Source organism: Dama dama, chromosome 8 (assembly GCF_033118175.1).
Source record: "Dama dama isolate Ldn47 chromosome 8, ASM3311817v1, whole genome shotgun sequence".
In the NCBI taxonomy this organism is placed as follows: domain Eukaryota; kingdom Metazoa; phylum Chordata; class Mammalia; order Artiodactyla; family Cervidae; genus Dama; species Dama dama.
The window spans coordinates 8,930,018-8,946,255 of record NC_083688.1 but is presented as its reverse complement, the minus strand read 5'-3'; the positions used below and the strand labels follow the sequence as shown (position 1 = coordinate 8,946,255).

The following is a 16,238-nucleotide window of genomic DNA, read 5'->3' as shown; positions in this document are numbered from 1 at the left end:
ACCCAGGTCTCCCACACTGCAGGCAGATTCTTTACCCGCTGAGCCACCAGCGAGGAAAGCAAATATATTAAGTATCACGTTACCGAGCTGGCCACAGCTTCACCAAGAGAGCTGGCTGCTTGCTCAAGCATGGGAGATGCTTCTAGCAGGGCAAAAAGAACAGTGTGCCTTGAACAGTTCATCAGTAGGAAGAAGGGGGAGACTTGTCTACTGGCTTCTTTCACCTCCCATCTCTTAGGATTGGAGTTTGCCTCCCAGAGTGTCAACGCCCTGAGCGTCCCTTATGTCACTTGACCCTTTGGGCAGCTGTGGGGGACGCTCAAGGGCTGTCAGCTGACTCTGCAGGTGGTGAGAGGAGCCTCCAGGTCTTGTGGGGTTGGGCGTAGGTTTTGTGCTGGTCTCAGCTTAGTAATGACTAATGTGGTTAGACCGGCACTCGTAATTCTTGTTAATTTCAAGATGTTTTTAAGTGCTAAGCAACAGGAAAGTTTAAAAAATAAAGGTTTATTACTTACAAGATCTGGACGTTACACAGCATACCACGCAGTGAATTCACAGGTGGAGAGAGGGAGGAATAAAGCATGGGCCTGTCTTCTGTTTCTATTGGGGTTGAGGGTGGGGGCCTACAGTTTTAAAGGCTCACTCTTTATTGATGAATTTAAAGCATAAGCGTGGGATTTTAAAGTGTGAGAAGAGAAAAAAAAAAATCGAGTGACCCAAATTGTCAGTTAGCCAAATCAACTAAGATTGCGAAAACAGAGGAATCTCAGTGGGTAGAGGCACCCAAGGTGTTTGCTAGACATACGCCCCTTAAAGTGGTTGCCTCTTTTAAAATGAATGATAATCAGAGCTTAAGTCAGGTACTTGCTTTACAAAAAAGCAAATAAAACAAAATCTGTCAAGGCTTATGGTTAGAGGGCTAGAGCTGCTGCTGCCCCCACCATGGTGGTCACCATAGAGGCTCTGCTGGGGCCCAGATTTACTCCAGGGAAGGCCAAGCCAGCCACCTGTGCTAGGTCATGAGATGATGACCATGGCTGAAACATCAGGCTCTCCAGGAACAAGGGGCTGGGAGAGAGGTGAGGCTGAGTCAGTCTGATGGAGGTGCATCAACTGGGTCTGAGACCCTTAAGATTTAGGAATTTGAGGAATGCTGCAGAGTCCGTCCCACCCTTTTTGACATTCAGAACTCAGTAGCAACTTAAGGGCTCTGTGCAGTCCTGCCATAAAGTTCATGGTGTTTGGAATACCACCTGATCTTTAAAGCTCTTATGTTTTAGGATATTCCATCCTAAAAGAAATCAGTCCTGAATATTCATTGTAAGGACTGATGTTGAAGCTGAAGCTCCAATACTTTGGCCACCTAATTTGAAGAACTGACTCATTTGAAAAGACCCTGATGCTGGGAAAGATTGAGGGCAGGAGGAGAAGGGGACGACAGAGGAGGAGATGGTTGGATGGCATCACCAACTCGATGGACATTAGTTTGAGTAAACTCCGGGAGTTGGTGATGAACAGGGAGGTCTGGCATGCTGCAGTCCATAGGGTCGCAAAGAGTCAGACACGACTGAATGACTGAACTGAACTGAACTGAACTGATCTGAATGTTTTTTGGTGGATTGAACATTGAACCCAGCATTTCCCAACTTACTCATTCATGTGACATCCTCCAGAACTAGCCCGTCTGTGTAATTCAACCTTATGAAAATGCTTTCAACCCTCACACCTCCGCCCATTTTCACTTCTGGGACTTTTTCCAAGGCTAACTTGATACCTGTGAATTTCAGGGAATCAAATTTTGCTTTCATTTCCAGTCCTTTTTCAAGTTTTGAAGCAAGAGTTAAAAAAAAAAAAAAGTGTAACATATTACATACAAAAGGGATTCCCTGGTGGTCCAGTGGCTAAGACTCTACGTTCCCAATGCAAGGGACCACGGTTCAATCCGTGGTCGGGGAACTATATCCCACACTCTACTGAAGATCCCGTGTTCCACAGCTAAGACCCAGTGCTGTCAAATAAATAAATAAAATACTTAACAACAACAAAAACCACATACAAGTGCACAGAACTAATTTTAGAGTTATATACTATATACTGAAATCTGATGTTGCTACTTAGCCGATCCGGAAAAAGAGTATTATATGTTTAATTGAATCACTTGGCTATATGTCTGAAACACTGTAAATCAACTGCACTTCAATTAAAGAAAGAAAAATAGAATAAAAGAAAAAAAACCACATTATGAACCCCTAGGGACTCTTCATGTGTCTGCCTCCTCCTGTGTGGATGTAGCTACTACCCTTTTTTGACAACCCCACGCTTTTTTTTAATAGTCCTAAAATATCCTCTTATAGAAGCCTGAAGGAATTTGAGGCCAAAAGGAGAGAAGTTTTCACCTCCTTGAAATCACAAAAATCAGTGTTACAACCAGTCCACATTCTACCTCCAGAGTTCCCCAGAGTTCTCACACAGATCATGTGTGAGATAAGTATATCTATCCACTACCTTGTCACTTATCAGAGGGAGTGGGGAGGGCAGTCAAGGCTCTGTAATCAGAAATGTGAATTCCAGGGAGATATCTGATACTGCAAATAAGGGAATCTGTAGTTGCCACACAAAGGGCACTTGCAAACCGGAACACTCAAAGGTGGTATGAAGTCTTCCTGATCAATAAGTTTCTTTTAAGATCATGCTGCAAAGAAATTGGCTTCAGAGGGGTTACTCCATAAATCTTGAATACAGTTTTGGCGGCTGCATTAGAATCACCAGAGGTTTATTTCCCCCTAAACCTTTAATTCCGGGAAATTTCAAATGTACAGAAAAGTACAGTGAACAGTATAACATACCCTCCTTACTCACTGCTCCATTTCAGTAGTTACTGACACACTTGTTTCTTCTCTATCATTACTCCTCCTCACTGTGATTATTTTAAGGCAAATTCCAGGTATCATGTAACCTGTTAGATAAAGGTTCTTTTCAAAATCATAACCATTATACCATTAAAAATATACCATACAAATAGCTAAAGAAAGAAGTGAAGCAAGAAGCAAGGGAGAAAGGGAAAGGTATAGTCAACTAAACACAGAGTTCCAAAGAACAGCACGGACAGACAAGAAGGCCTTCTTTGATGAAGAGTGTATAAAACTAGAAGAAAACAACAGAAGGGGAAAGACTAGAGATCTCTTCAGGAAAATTGGAGATATCAAGGAATATTTCGCTCAAGATGGACACAATAAAGAACAGAAACGATAGAGACCTAGTAGACGCTAACGAGATCAAGAAGAGATGGAAAGAATATGCAGAAGAACTGTGCAAAATAGATCTTAATGAACCGGATTTCTATGATGGTGTGGTCAGTCATCCAGAGCCAGACATTCTGGATAGCAAAGTCAAGTGGGCCTTAGGAAACACTGCTGTTAATAAAGCTAGTGATGCAACAGAATTCCAGGAGAACTATTCAAAAGCCTAAAGGATAAGGTCATCAAGGTGTTACATCCAATATGTCTGCACATCTGGAAGACCCAGCAGTGGCCACAGGACTGGAAAAGGTCAAACCTCACCCCAATTCCCAAGAAGGGCAGTACAAAAGAATGTGCTAGCCATCAGACAATCATACTCATCTCCCATGCTAGTAGTTCAGTTCAGTTCAGTTCAGTTCAGTTCAGTCACTCAGTCGTGTCCGACTCTTTGCAACCCCATGAATCGCAGCATGCCAGGCCTCCCTGTCCATCACAAACTCCCGGAGTTTACTCAAACCCATGCCCATTGAGTCGGTGATGCCATCCAGCCATCTCCTCCTCTGTCGTCCCCTTCTCCTCCTGCCCCCAATCCTTCCCAGCATCAGGGTCTTTTCCAATGAGTCAACTCTTTGCATGAGGTGGCCAAAGTATTAGAGTCTCAGCTTCAGCATCAGTCCTTCTAATGAACACCCAGGACTGATCTCCTTCAGGATGGACTGGCTGGATCTGCTTGCAGTTCAAGGGACTCTCAAGAGTCTTCTCCAACACCACAGTTCAAAAGCATCAATTTTTCGGCACTCAGCTTTCTTCACAGTCCAACTCTCACATCCACACATGACCACTGGAAAAACCATAGCCTTGACTAGGCGGACCTTTGTTGGCAAAGTAATGTCTCTGCTTTTTAATATGCTATCTAGGTTGGTCATAACTTTCCTTCCAAGGAGTAAGCATCTTTTTTTTTTTTTTTTTTTGGAGTAAGCATCTTTTAATTCCATGGCTGCAGTCACCGTCTGTAGTGATTTTAGAGCCCAAAAAAATAGAGTCTGACACTGTTTCCACTGTCTCCCCATCTATTTCCCATGAGGTGATGGGACCAGATGCCATGATCTTAGTTTTCTGAATGTTAAGCTTTAAGCCAACTTTTTCACTCTCCTCTTTCACTTTCATCAAGAGGCTTTTTAGTTCCTCTTCACTTTCTGCCATAAGTAAGGTCACACTTAAAATCTTGCATGCTAGGCTTCAGCATTATGTGAACCAACAACTTCCAGATGTCCAAGCTGGTTTTAGAAAAGGAAGAGGAACCAGAGGTCAAATTGCCAACATTCACTGGATCACAGAGAAAGCTAGGGAATTCCAGGAAAACATCTACCTCTGTTTCATCAGTTACACTAAAGCCTTTGACTGTGCATATCATAATAAACTGGGGAAAGCTGTTCGAGTAATGAGACTACCAGACCATCTCACCTGTTTCTCAAGAAACCTGTATGCGGGTCAAGAAGCAACAGTTAGAATCCTGTATGGAACAACTGATTGGTTCAAGAATGAGAAAGGAGTATGACAGGGCTGTCTGCTGTCACCCTGTTTGTTTAATCTGTACACTGAGCACATCATGAGAAATGCCAGGATGGATGAGTTACAAGCTGGAGTCAAGATAAGTGAGAGAAACATCAACAACCTCAGATATGTGCACAATACCACTCTAATGGCAGAAAGCGCAGAGGAACTAAAGAGCCTCTTGATGAGGGTGAAGGAGAGTGAAAGAACGGGCTTAAAATTAAATATTAAAAAAAAAAAAACTAAGATCATGGTATCTGGCCACATTACTTCATGGCAAAGAGAAGAGGAAAAGGTGGAAGTAGTGACAAATTTCCTGTTCTTGGTCTCTAAGATCACTGAGGATCGTGACTGTAGCCATGAAATTAGATGATTGCTTGTTGGCAGGAAAGCTATGACAAACTTAGACTGTGCTGAAAAGCAGAGACATTACTCTGCCGACAAAGGTCTGTATAATCAAGGCTATGGTCTTCCCAGTGGTCATGTATAGTTGTGAGCGCTGGACTGTAAAGAAGGCAGAGTGCCAAAGAATTGATGCCTTTGAACTGTGGTGTTGGAGAAAGTGAAGTCGTTCTGTCGTCTCCGACTCTTTGGAACCCCATGGACTGCAGCCTCCCAGGCTCCTCCGTCCATGGGATTTTCCAGGCAAGAGTACTAGAGTGGGTTGCCATTTCTTTCTCCAGGGGAATCTTTCCGACTCAGGGATTGAACCCGGGTCTCCTGCGTTGCAGGCGGAGCTTTACCCTCTAAGCCACCAGGGAAGCCCCAAGGCTCCTGAAAATCCCCTGGACAGCAAGAAGATCAAATCAGTCAACCTTAAGGGAAATCAACCCTGAACATTCGTTGGAAGAACTGAAGCTGAAGCTCCAGTGTTCTGGTCATCTTATGCGAACAGCTGACTCGTTGGAAAAGTCCCTTATGCTGGGAGAGATTGAGGGCTGAAGAAGAAGAGAGCATCAGAGGATGATAAGGCTGGACGGCATCACTGATGCAATGGACATGAACTTGGGCAAACTTCGGGAGATGGTGAGGGACGAGGAGGCCTGGTGTGCTGCAGTCCATGGGGTCACAGAGAGTCAGACATGACTGGGCGACTGAACAACAAGAACATACCATTAAAAAGAACAATAATTTCATGATAGAATTGAACACAAGAGTTTAAAAAATATATAGGTTCCCAGACCCCCTTCCCAGACCTACAGAACCAGATTCCTTGTGGAATGTTGATGGGCTTCCCTGGTGGCTTAGATGGTAAAGCATCTGCAGGATGCTTTCCTGAAATGCAGGAAACCCAGGTTCGATCCCTGGGTTGGTAAGATCCCCTGGAGAAGGAAATGGCAACTCATTCCAGTATGCTTGCCTGGAGAATTCTGAGGACAGAGGAGCCTGGTGGACTACAGTCCATGGGGTCACAAAGAGTTGGACATGACTATGTGACTAACACACACACACATAGGTGTTGACAGGAAAAAAAAGCATGACAGAAAAGGTTTGAGTTAAGTTTTATTTGGTGACCTTACAAAGGAACAGCTCCAAAGAGGTGAGGGAGGAGCCAGAATATATATGAGCTATTTTTTTGCTGGAAAAAACAAGACCCCAAGAATCTGAGGCCATTAATAAATTTTCATTACATGTGTATTTTAACCACCTGTGCTGTGCCAAGTCGCTTTAGTCGTGTTTTACTCTTTGCAATCCCATGGACTATAGCCCACCAGACTTCTCTCTCCATGAGATTCTCCAGGCAAGAATATTGGAGTAGGTTGCCATGACCCCCTCCAGGGGCTCTTCCCCACCCAGGGATCAAACCTAAATCTCCTCTCTCTCCTTCATTGACAGGCGGGTGGTTTACCTCTAGCGCCACCTGGGAAGCCTTCTTTGTAGGGATATCTACATTTTTAGAATAAAATTGCTGAGGTGTCTGAACTGCTAGGTCATTTGCATAGGACCTTTGGGGATCTCTGAAGGAGACAGGTATAGAATACAAATGGAGCTGCTTTTCAGTATATCACAGTCTTAACTAATTAAACTCTTCCAAATCAATTAAAATGAGTACTAGGAAAGTATTAATTTAAGGGAGTTCTGGCATAAAAGTTTTTGTAAAATGAATAAACGTGTCTGGATCCAATTTGTAAATCTTCATATATTTACCATGTACTTTCCATTTAAGGGAACAAGAGGGACAATATAAAACACTTTTTTTTTTTTTAAAGCATACACATTTTGCCCTCAAGTAAATTAGAAGATTAATCTGAGCTGAGCCTGGGGCAGTTTGAAACTTCAACTCCATCGATAAGCTGAGACCCGCACAAAACGCACATCCAACCCCACTGGACCCCGGCAGGAAGAGCTAGCTGGCTTCTCTCGGCCGAACACCACGCTTGGCTCCTGGGAGCTGCCGCGGGGCAGTGGAGAATAGATGGTGTGCTGGTGGCGGTGTCAGCTCAGTCCAGATGGCGACCGGGCTGAAGCGCGACCCTGCTCCATGTAGCGGTGGAAATACAGCCGGTCACCCCAGATTTTAATCAGAGCCCTAGAAGGGGAGGAACTGGTGCTGCTAGAGCGACGAGGACGGGTCGGTCAGGAAGGCTACCGTCCCAGACTGAGTGCAGGCACACCCCGCCCCCGGGAGCCCCCTAGCCTGCGCAGAAGAACCTGGGAGGGCTCGGACGTCTGCAGCCGGAGGGTGGAAACCGATCACGGGTTTCCCGAGGAGGAAGACAACAACCCCAGCCTCAGGAGCCCTTGATTCTGAGTCTAGGAGCCACATTCCTGCTCTTAGGCGACTCAAAGCCGATTTCAACAAGCCGGTGTCCCGAGAACTTCCCGGCAGGAGGCAGCCAGCCCCGCGCGGGGGGCAAGTGGGCGCAGTGGAGGCAGAAACAGCAAGCAGCAGCAGGGCTGGGCGGAGGCGGTTAGGCTTTCCGACGCAGGCCAGGTGGGCTCCTCGGGCTCCGGGGACCCGGTGCTGGGGTCAGCGCCGGGGCCCTTTGCAGCCAGCTACACCCTCCCCCTTCCCTGCGGGCTTTTGCGCACGACGCGCCGCTTCACACGGAGAAGCGGGGACTTGATAAAGCCAGCCAGGGCGGCGCGCAGCCGCCGGCGTCGTGGGGGCAGCAGCGGTAGCTACAGCGGGACAACCCCTCAGCGGCCCCGGCGCGGTCCAGGCGGGGGCTGCGCGCAAGGCGCTGGTGGCAGGTGAGCGCTCGCCGCGGGAAAGCCCAGTGCGCGACTCCAGGGAGCACGTAGCAGGGCGCGCGAGGCCGCATGAAAGCCGGCGAGAGGATGCATCTGTTGGACTCCAGGCTTGCAGTCGGGTAAGGAGAACCTGGGGAGGGGCGGGAATTTCAGTGACCTCAGCCCCACCTCCCCGTCTGCCATCCTGGTAGTGGTTGGTTTTGGCGACGGCTCAACCTGGGACCCCCGCCCCCGCCCCGACAGGAGGGGTGGGAGGGAGGTGGAGGAAAGGGGAAATTGAGGCTGAGCACAGGGACCAGTCCTTCCTCGCCGCAGAGCACAGATCCTGACCCCTGCGGGTTCGCGGGGGAGGGCGTGCCTGGAGCTCTCCCCCGGGGCTGGCTCTTAGCCCAGGGACCGCCCCGCCCTGGTAAGCCCGGTGTCTCCGAGTCCTTGCGAAGGGGCGAGCTGCTGTCTTCCCTGAGCATGAGCTCTGATCCTTATCCGCGCTCCACTGAACCGGTCCAGTCCAGCCCCCCGGCTTGTTCCCAAGGTCTTTACCTCCTCCAAGCCCTGGGAGGAATGAAGGAGGAGAAAACACACGGAGCCAAGACTCCAGGACTGGTCATTCTCCAGCACCCTCCTGCAAGGAGGGGCTTCTGGTCACACCTTAGAGTCTGTCGAGCTTGGAGTATATCCTTAACTCTTTTTCCAAACGGGCACAGGGGAACGCGCAGGCCCCACAGAGAGGTAAAACTAGAGTCAGCCCTCTTTGCTCCCATCTCATCCCTCACCCTTTCTCTCTGGACAGGACTTACACAACTCTGTGGGAGGATGGGACCAGCAGCAGCCCTCCGGCGTCTTCACCTGGCCTGGCCTTGCAGCCCACTGAGCCGGCTCCGCAGAGCAGCCATTACTGCCATTCCCAGAAGGGTCCTGGCAGTCACTGCGACCCCAAGAAGAGGGCCTGGCGGCAGCTCTGTGTGGCTTCTGCCTTCTGCCTGTTGTTCATGATTGGGGAAGTCATTGGTAAGGACTCTGGGCTAATTGCATGAAATTGGCACATGGGTAGTCTGGATGATCCATAAGGCTTTTCTCCTGAATGTTCCTGTAGTATTAATACCAACAGCCCCATTTACTGTATGCTTGCCATGCTAATAGTAGGCCTCCCTTGGTGGCTCAGACAGTAAAGAGGCTGCCTGCAGTGCGGGAGACCAGGGTTCCATCCCTGGGTCGGGAAGATCCCCTGGAGAAGGAAATGGCAACCCACTCCAGTATTCTTGCCTGAGAATCCCATGGACAGAGGAGCCTGGCAGACTACAGTCCTTGGGATTGCAAAGAGTCAGACATGACTGAGCAGCTGTCGCACACTCACACCATGCTGAATCTCTTACACGCACACTATCTCACGCAATCCTCACGACAGCCTCATGGGTCCTGATAGGCTCATTTTTATGATGCAACTGAGGCATCACAAGGTTAAATGACTTGCCTGAGATGGCGTACAACTAGTAGGTCAGGAAAGACCTGAATGCTAAAAGAAAAGAGCATTAATTGAGTGCCTACGATGCTTTCCAAGCCCATTTTTTTTTTTGTTTGTTTGTTTGTTTTTGGTTGTTTTGGCCACGCTGCATGGCTTGTGGAATCTTAGATCCCTGACCAGGGATTGAACCCGAGCCAAGGGTGCCATGAAAGTGGGGAGTCCGAACCACTGGACCGCAGCGGTATTCCCCTCCAGGCCCAATTTGAACTCAATTTTCATGTTCATCCTCTAAGTAGATTTTGCTAATCCCATTTCACAGATGCTAGTTGAGGCTCGGAGAAAGGAAGTCACTTGATCATGGTTACACAGCTAATGGTGGAGAGGTCTGGAATCCTTTGTCTTTCTCTAGAGCTCATGGTTTCCCTGCTGCACACACACTCTGGGAAACTGGCTCCTTGGGGAGCCGATAAGAACCCTCCCTCCTCTTGGCCCTGCAGGTGGGTACCTGGCACATAGCTTGGCGATCATGACAGATGCAGCCCACATGCTCACTGACTTTGCCACCATGCTTATCAGCCTCTTCTCCCTGTGGATGTCTTCCCGGCCAGCCACCAAGACCATGAACTTTGGTTGGCATCGAGCTGGTGAGGGCCCTGGTTGGGATGCGGGGTGGAGTTGGGGGAGGAGGGGGTGGGTTAAGATGAAAGTTCTTAGGTGAGTGCATTGGGTCCCTGCGTAAAACCAGGAGGGTGACTTGGGTGGGGGAAGAGGATGTCAACCATGACTTTTGTCCTTTGAGAGCTTCCAGTCTGATGGGGGAACCCTGGTCCCCTGTCCTCTGGGAGTTCCCACCCTGCAGGGAAGGAAAGTCCACCTTCCTAAGAGGATAAGTTTTATTTATTTAAGAATAAATGACAGTGGTGTTCACTTTGCACATAACGCCATGGATTGGCTTTAGCGGGGAGGGAGAGGTCAGGAAAGCTTTCTGAAGTTCATCTCTGGGCTGCATTGTCATTCTCTTCTTGGTGGGAGATGGCCCAGCCTCTGTTCCTCAGAGACTCAGTTTGCCAGATGAGCAATGGGTATATATTTAATGAGTCAGCTTCAACAGAAAAAATTGCCCCAGATGATGTCTTGAGTTTCTTCTAGCTCTGACCTTTTCAGATGTATGAGTGGTGGGGTGAGGTGCCAGCCATAGTACCTCCGGCAGAGCCATACCTCCAATCAGACCCAGGCTCAGATTTTGTGGGAAGGGAGAGGGGGCTCCTTAGCCTCAGGGCCCCATGCTAAGATTGGTATTGGGGGCTGGGTTCTTCCTCAGAGATCCTGGGTGCCCTGCTCTCTATGCTGTCCATCTGGGTCATGACGGGGGTGCTGGTGTACTTGGCGGTGGAACGGCTGATCTCTGGAGACTATGAGATTGAGAAGCAGACCATGCTGATCACGTCGGGCTGTGCTGTGGTCATGAACATCATGTGAGTGTGGCCTGGGGTCCCTGGGAACCCTCCCCATCCTCACAGTCATACCTACAGGCCTGCTCTTTTTAGGAGGGGGCCATGCCTCACACCAGGATGGCTGCAGGATCAGAATCTCCCTTGTGCTCTGAGCTCTGGCACCTGGAACACCTGGGTCCTGCCTGAGGCCTAGGGCCAGGCCATCAAGAACTGTAAACCTGGGGCGACATCAAGTCCCCACCCTAGACGTGTAGTGAATAACCAGAGACAGGCTTCCTACCTGTTGTGGGGAGGGGTGAGTCTAGTGCTTACTGGAGCAGGGGTCCCTAGGGACGGAATCTCAAAGCCATTTTCCATCTGATGTGCCTGAAGTTGGTCTCATTGAGACGTAAGTTGTGTAGAGCGGGGGTGTCTATTTTGGGTTCTCTCCCCCTTGCCCAGTGGCCTTGGGCAAGCCACTTCCCTCTCTGGGCCTCAGCTTCACCTTCTGTGACATGCTGGGGGGAACTCGATCTCCTCTGTAGCACCCTTCTGCTCTGAGGTTTGGCACTGGGGCAGCTTTGTGCCCAGGTTCAGCCTGGCATTGGATGGAGCTGAGCCCCTCCTCCCATTGGCAAAACTCTGAACCAAGGCCACATTCGTCGGGCTCCTTCTGTGGCCAAAGGGATCATGCAGTCTTGGGTGGGGGCTGGGATTTTGACCTGCCTAGTTAGTCCTGATGGGGGCCTCTGCCTAGCCGAATTTGAAGCTTCCATCTGCTCCCTCTGCAAGCCCCTGGGCCTTGTCTCCACTCCCATAGAATGGGGTTGATTCTTCACCAGTCTGGCCATGGACACAGCCACAACCCCGAGCACGGCCACAACGCCAGCCAGGAGCAGGGAAGCCCCAGTGTCCGAGCTGCCTTTATCCACGTCATTGGAGACTTTCTGCAGAGCTTGGGCGTTTTGGTGGCAGCCTTTATTTTATACTTCAAGGTTAGAGCTGGGGACAGGGGGAAGTAGGGGAGGGAGTGTAGGTCACCTGGGGGCTTCTCTCTGCACAGGACCCTTTCCAGTTCTAGCTCCCTCCCAGCTCCAGGCAGAAGGGTGGGAGAGGGAAGAAACATTTACCCAATACCCACAAAGCATTAGCGCTTCTGATCTTGATGAGAACCCTGAAGGGAGGTGGTGGTGTTTTCTGCCGCCCAGAAAGGCTCAATGACTTGCACAGCATCACTTAGCTGGTAAGTTGTAGAGTCAGATTCAAATCCAGGACTGTAGGCTGCTGAAGCCTGGGCATTGCCCATTACATAGAGGCAGTGGGGTGTAATGGAAAGAGCCCAGCGTTGGGTTTGAAGCTTTAGATCATCCCTTGCTAGCTGCATGATGTAGAGGAGTCCCTTGCTCTAATTGAGCCTCTGTTACCCCACCTATAAAGCTGGGATGTTGGGCCAGATGGTGCCTAAGATTCCATTTAGCTCTGTCTATGGCTTAGCCCCTTGGGCAGGGAGGGGTGGGGAGGCATGGTGTCTTATCCTGAACTGTGGTACGTCCTGCCTGTCCTTCTGGACACAGAATTAAAGGTAGAGAACTGGGCGGCAGGGTCGGGGTGAAGCTGGTGCCCACCCTGCAGAAAAAGCCCTTCTCTCTGACTCACTACTGGGTGGGAGGGGAGAAGGAAGGCTGAAGTGTTGGCTGGTGACCCCCAGCTCTGCCTCTCTTTCCTTGTAGCCAGAGTACAAGTTTATAGACCCCATCTGCACCTTCCTGTTCTCCATCCTCGTCCTGGGGACAACCTTGACCGTCCTGAGAGATGTGATCCTGGTGCTGATGGAAGGTAACCTGAGCTTGGGGCTCCCTTTTTGCTCTTTACTTTCTAGTGCTAAGATAAGCTCGAGTCTGTGTATATGTGAGTTTCCCAGGTGGCTCAGGGGCAAAGAATCTGCCTGCCAATTGAGCAGACACCAGTTCGATCCCTGGGTTGTGAAGGTTCCCCTGGAGGAGGAGCTGGCAACCCACTCCAGTATTCTTGCCTGGGAAATCCCACGGATAGAGGAGGCTGGTGGGCTACAGTCAATGGGGTCACAAAGAGTCGGACATGACTGACCATGCAGTGTGTGTGTGTGTGTGTGTGTGTGTGTGTGTGTGTGTGTGTGTTGGGTGTGGGGGTGCATCACAGCACATGGTGGGGGGCGGGGGGCAAGGTCTGGAGAACCTCCTGGGGCCCAGACTAATCTTATTGAGCAGGGTCCTCAGGTGTGGTTATTCCGGAAATGTCCCCTGGATCGTCCTTTCTGTCCCCCTACCCCAAGGGTGCCTCCTTCCTTCTGGGATGTGTCCTCCCTGCCAAGTCTGGGGGCTTCCAAGTGTGTCTTTAGCACCTGGCCCTCCTGCCCTTCCTCATATGCGTCCTGAGTCTCCACTTGCCTTCCCTTTCGGGGTGAGGATTATGCTTCTCATTGCACAGTGCTGTGGGGCCAGACTGAGGATGAGAAAAAGATAGTTGGAACTGGACAAAAAAGACTACTGAATCCACTCCAGCTCAGGCCTTCTTTCCTGAGGTGCGCCCGCCTCGGGAAGACATGGCAGGGCTTTGAGGGGTGCTTAGTGGTAGCGAATGGTCTACCCCAAGTTACAACACCTACTTACCTGGCTTTCTGGAGCTCCGGGTCTGGAGCCATACGTCTCTGTGGTTGGAATCAGTCTGGGTCCTGGTTTGGGGTCAGCCTGAGTGTTCAGCTGCAGGTCAGAGCATTTTCTCCAAGAATGTGATGGACCCAGATAAAAGTGATGACAAGGATGCTACATGGGGGTGCAGGGAGCCCCGGGTTGCCTTCTTTATCTTAAAAAAATTTTATAACAAGCATATACTAGGGGAAGAGGCACTGAGAATAGGGTGATAAACCAAACAGTTGTCCTGCTCGCATGTAGAGTTTCCATCTGAGACAGGGAGATAGCAAGAAACTAACAAATAAGATCATTTCTGACAGTGTCAAGTGTGAGGAGGAAAATACAACAGGGTGACACTATGGGGCTCGTTTCGGGGGCAGGGGCAACCTCAGCTCTGCCGGCCAAGGAGGTCTGCGTGAGGCGCCGTGTGAGGAGCAGGAAGCAGCGTGGGTGGGAGGGAGCCCTGTCCTTCAGCCCCTGTCCCTGTCGTCCTCAGGGACCCCCAAGGGGGTGGACTTCACAGCCGTGCGGAATCTGCTGCTGTCCATAGAGGGCGTGGAAGCCTTGCACAGCCTGCACATCTGGGCGCTGACCACGGCCCAGCCTATCCTGTCTGTCCACATCGCCATCGGTGAGTGGCGGGAGCACTCAGGGTGGGTGCGGGAGAGGCAGCCGGGGACCCGGGGCCATCCCCGCCCAATGGGTCTGGATGATGCCAGGTACTCACAGTGCCAGTGCTTTGGATCTGACCCCATGCTGAGTACTGGGCACTTGTTATTTATTTGATCATCAGGTCCCATTTATAGATGAAGAAACTGAGGCGGGGTGGGAGGTGGTAAAGGCACTCGCCCTGGCTTTTACAGCTAGTAAGTGGCAGAGGAAAGACTCCGAGCCTTAAAGCCAGAGCTTTTCCGACTCTTTCAGGGTTGTATGTGCCAGGTGGGGGAACCAGAGGGTTGCCTGGTACAAGAATGAGTCTGGGGGTTTCTTGATGTTCACAGCCCCCTATCTTGTTCTGCTGGGGATAGGATTTGAGACTTGCCTCCTACTCACTCCTAAGGGCCCAAGAGTGAGTAATTGGTTCTCTGGTGCCTCCCCTCTCCCCCCCACGTGTCTTCTTGTCCCCCAGCTGAGAACGCAGATGCCCAGGCTGTGCTGAAGGCAGCCAGCAACCGCCTGCAGGGGACGTTCCAGTTCCACACCATGACCATCCAGATCGAGGACTACTCTGAGGACATGAAGGACTGTCAGTCATGCCGGGGCCCCTCGGACTGACCACCCGGCCAGGCACCAACGGGGCGGGGATAGGCCTGCCGATGGCTGGACTGAGTGTCGCCCCCCACCACCACTGCCAGGCTCAGCCAGGTCTCTGCCTGCCCTGGAGAACCAGGTCCTTCTCCTAACCGCCGCTCCATGTTCAGTGTCAAGGGGCATTGTCCACCTCCGGGAACGGGCTCTTCCCTCGCCTCCCTCATCTGACTACCCCCAGCCCCAGGAGGGGAACCTGGCAGGTATGGAGCTGGTGTGACCATGTTCCTCCGGCTCCTGGCGGGGCAGAGTTCAGGCCTAGTCCTCAGCTAATGCCGCCCCACCACCAGCCTCTGGAAAGGCAGTGAGGCACAGAGATGGGTGGCAGGGGGGAGGCCGGCCTCGTTGTCTCCTCACCTGCCTGCCTCATTCCCCATCTTCGGTCTGTCTGGCCTCTGCCTCATGCATCTGCGAAGCAGCTCTACAAACCCAGTCCCCTTCCTCTGCCTCCGACAATACGCTTTAAGGAGGCCATGGGCCCCAGAAATCAGGATCCGGGGGGGCACCTGAGGCTGATCTGTGCCTGAATCATTTCACTATGATTTTATTTCACGTTTCCTTTTCCTGGAGGGAGGGGGCTTCTGACTAGGTAAGGACCTGCTGGATTCTTCTTTCCTTATCCCTCCCTCCCCCAGGAAGCTGTGCCAATGCAAAGGTGCCCTGGCAGGAGAGGTGGAGGTGGGTGGAGATTTCAGCTTGGGTTCTGCCCCCAGCAGCTCAAGAGCTCGCTGGCCACTCCTTTTGCTCTGACTGTGTCCTGGGGTCAAGGAGCCTGACATCAGATATGGTTGGGCTGGCTCCATTGCCTGCGTGTCCTGGCCTGCGTGTTGTCCAGGACGACAAAGTGGGTACAACCTAAATAGAAACCCCTGGCTTCCTGAACTAGGAGGTGGCTTGCACCTCTGCAATGAAGTGAAGGGACCTGTCCCCAGTCTGTGTCGCAGAGGAGGCAGCGCGCACAGTTGGCAGGTGGCCCTGATCTAATGGTCTGTGCCCTCAGGAGGGTCAGGGCCTGTCTCATCTGTGGACTGAGAATGTGGACACCCACCTCACAGGGTTGTTGTGAGGCTTGGAGCCAAAGTGGGCTGAGCACATGGTGGTTGTGGAAGAGTGGTTCCTTTTCTCATCATTCTGGAAGGATGGCCGGAGAAGTCAGCTGGGCTTCCAGCCTCCTGGGGCAGCACTGGGTTTGTCCTGACCCTGTCATGACCTACGGTGGGAGCAGGAGGGGCTGGTCACTCTCGCCTGCCCCTCTGAGCCTCTCTCTTCCCACCTGGGAAATGACTTCTTTGTGCCTTTTCGGCACTCCCATCTGGGGTTGCCTGTGATCTCAGTCTATCTGCAGGTTCTTCAGCCCCTTAAAACCAGTGGGAAGTTG

General features: G+C 51.0%; 1 protein-coding gene across 1 annotated transcript; it reads left to right on the top strand.

The window, feature by feature from the left end:
• Positions 1–7,537: 7,537 nt before the first annotated feature.
• On the top strand, positions 7,538–15,880 carry SLC30A2 (solute carrier family 30 member 2). The gene is made up of 8 exons (XM_061147840.1): positions 7,538–8,107; positions 8,779–8,996; positions 9,948–10,094; positions 10,772–10,925; positions 11,704–11,878; positions 12,614–12,719; positions 14,049–14,183; positions 14,682–15,880. The coding sequence occupies exons 1-8, from the start codon at positions 8,058–8,060 to the stop codon at positions 14,825–14,827; spliced, it is 1,131 nt and encodes a 376-aa protein (XP_061003823.1). The 5' UTR covers positions 7,538–8,057; the 3' UTR covers positions 14,828–15,880.
• The last annotated feature ends 358 nt before the right edge of the window (positions 15,881–16,238 follow it).

Coding starts and splice junctions, on each gene's coding strand:
- SLC30A2 (XM_061147840.1), top strand. CDS start 8,058: ATGAAAGCCGGCGAGAGGATGCATCTGTTGGACTCCAGGCTTGCAGTC. Junction 8,997..9,947: donor CATGATTGGGGAAGTCATTG/GTAAGGACTCTG, acceptor TTGGCCCTGCAG/GTGGGTACCTGGCACATAGC. Junction 14,184..14,681: donor GTCTGTCCACATCGCCATCG/GTGAGTGGCGGG, acceptor CTTGTCCCCCAG/CTGAGAACGCAGATGCCCAG.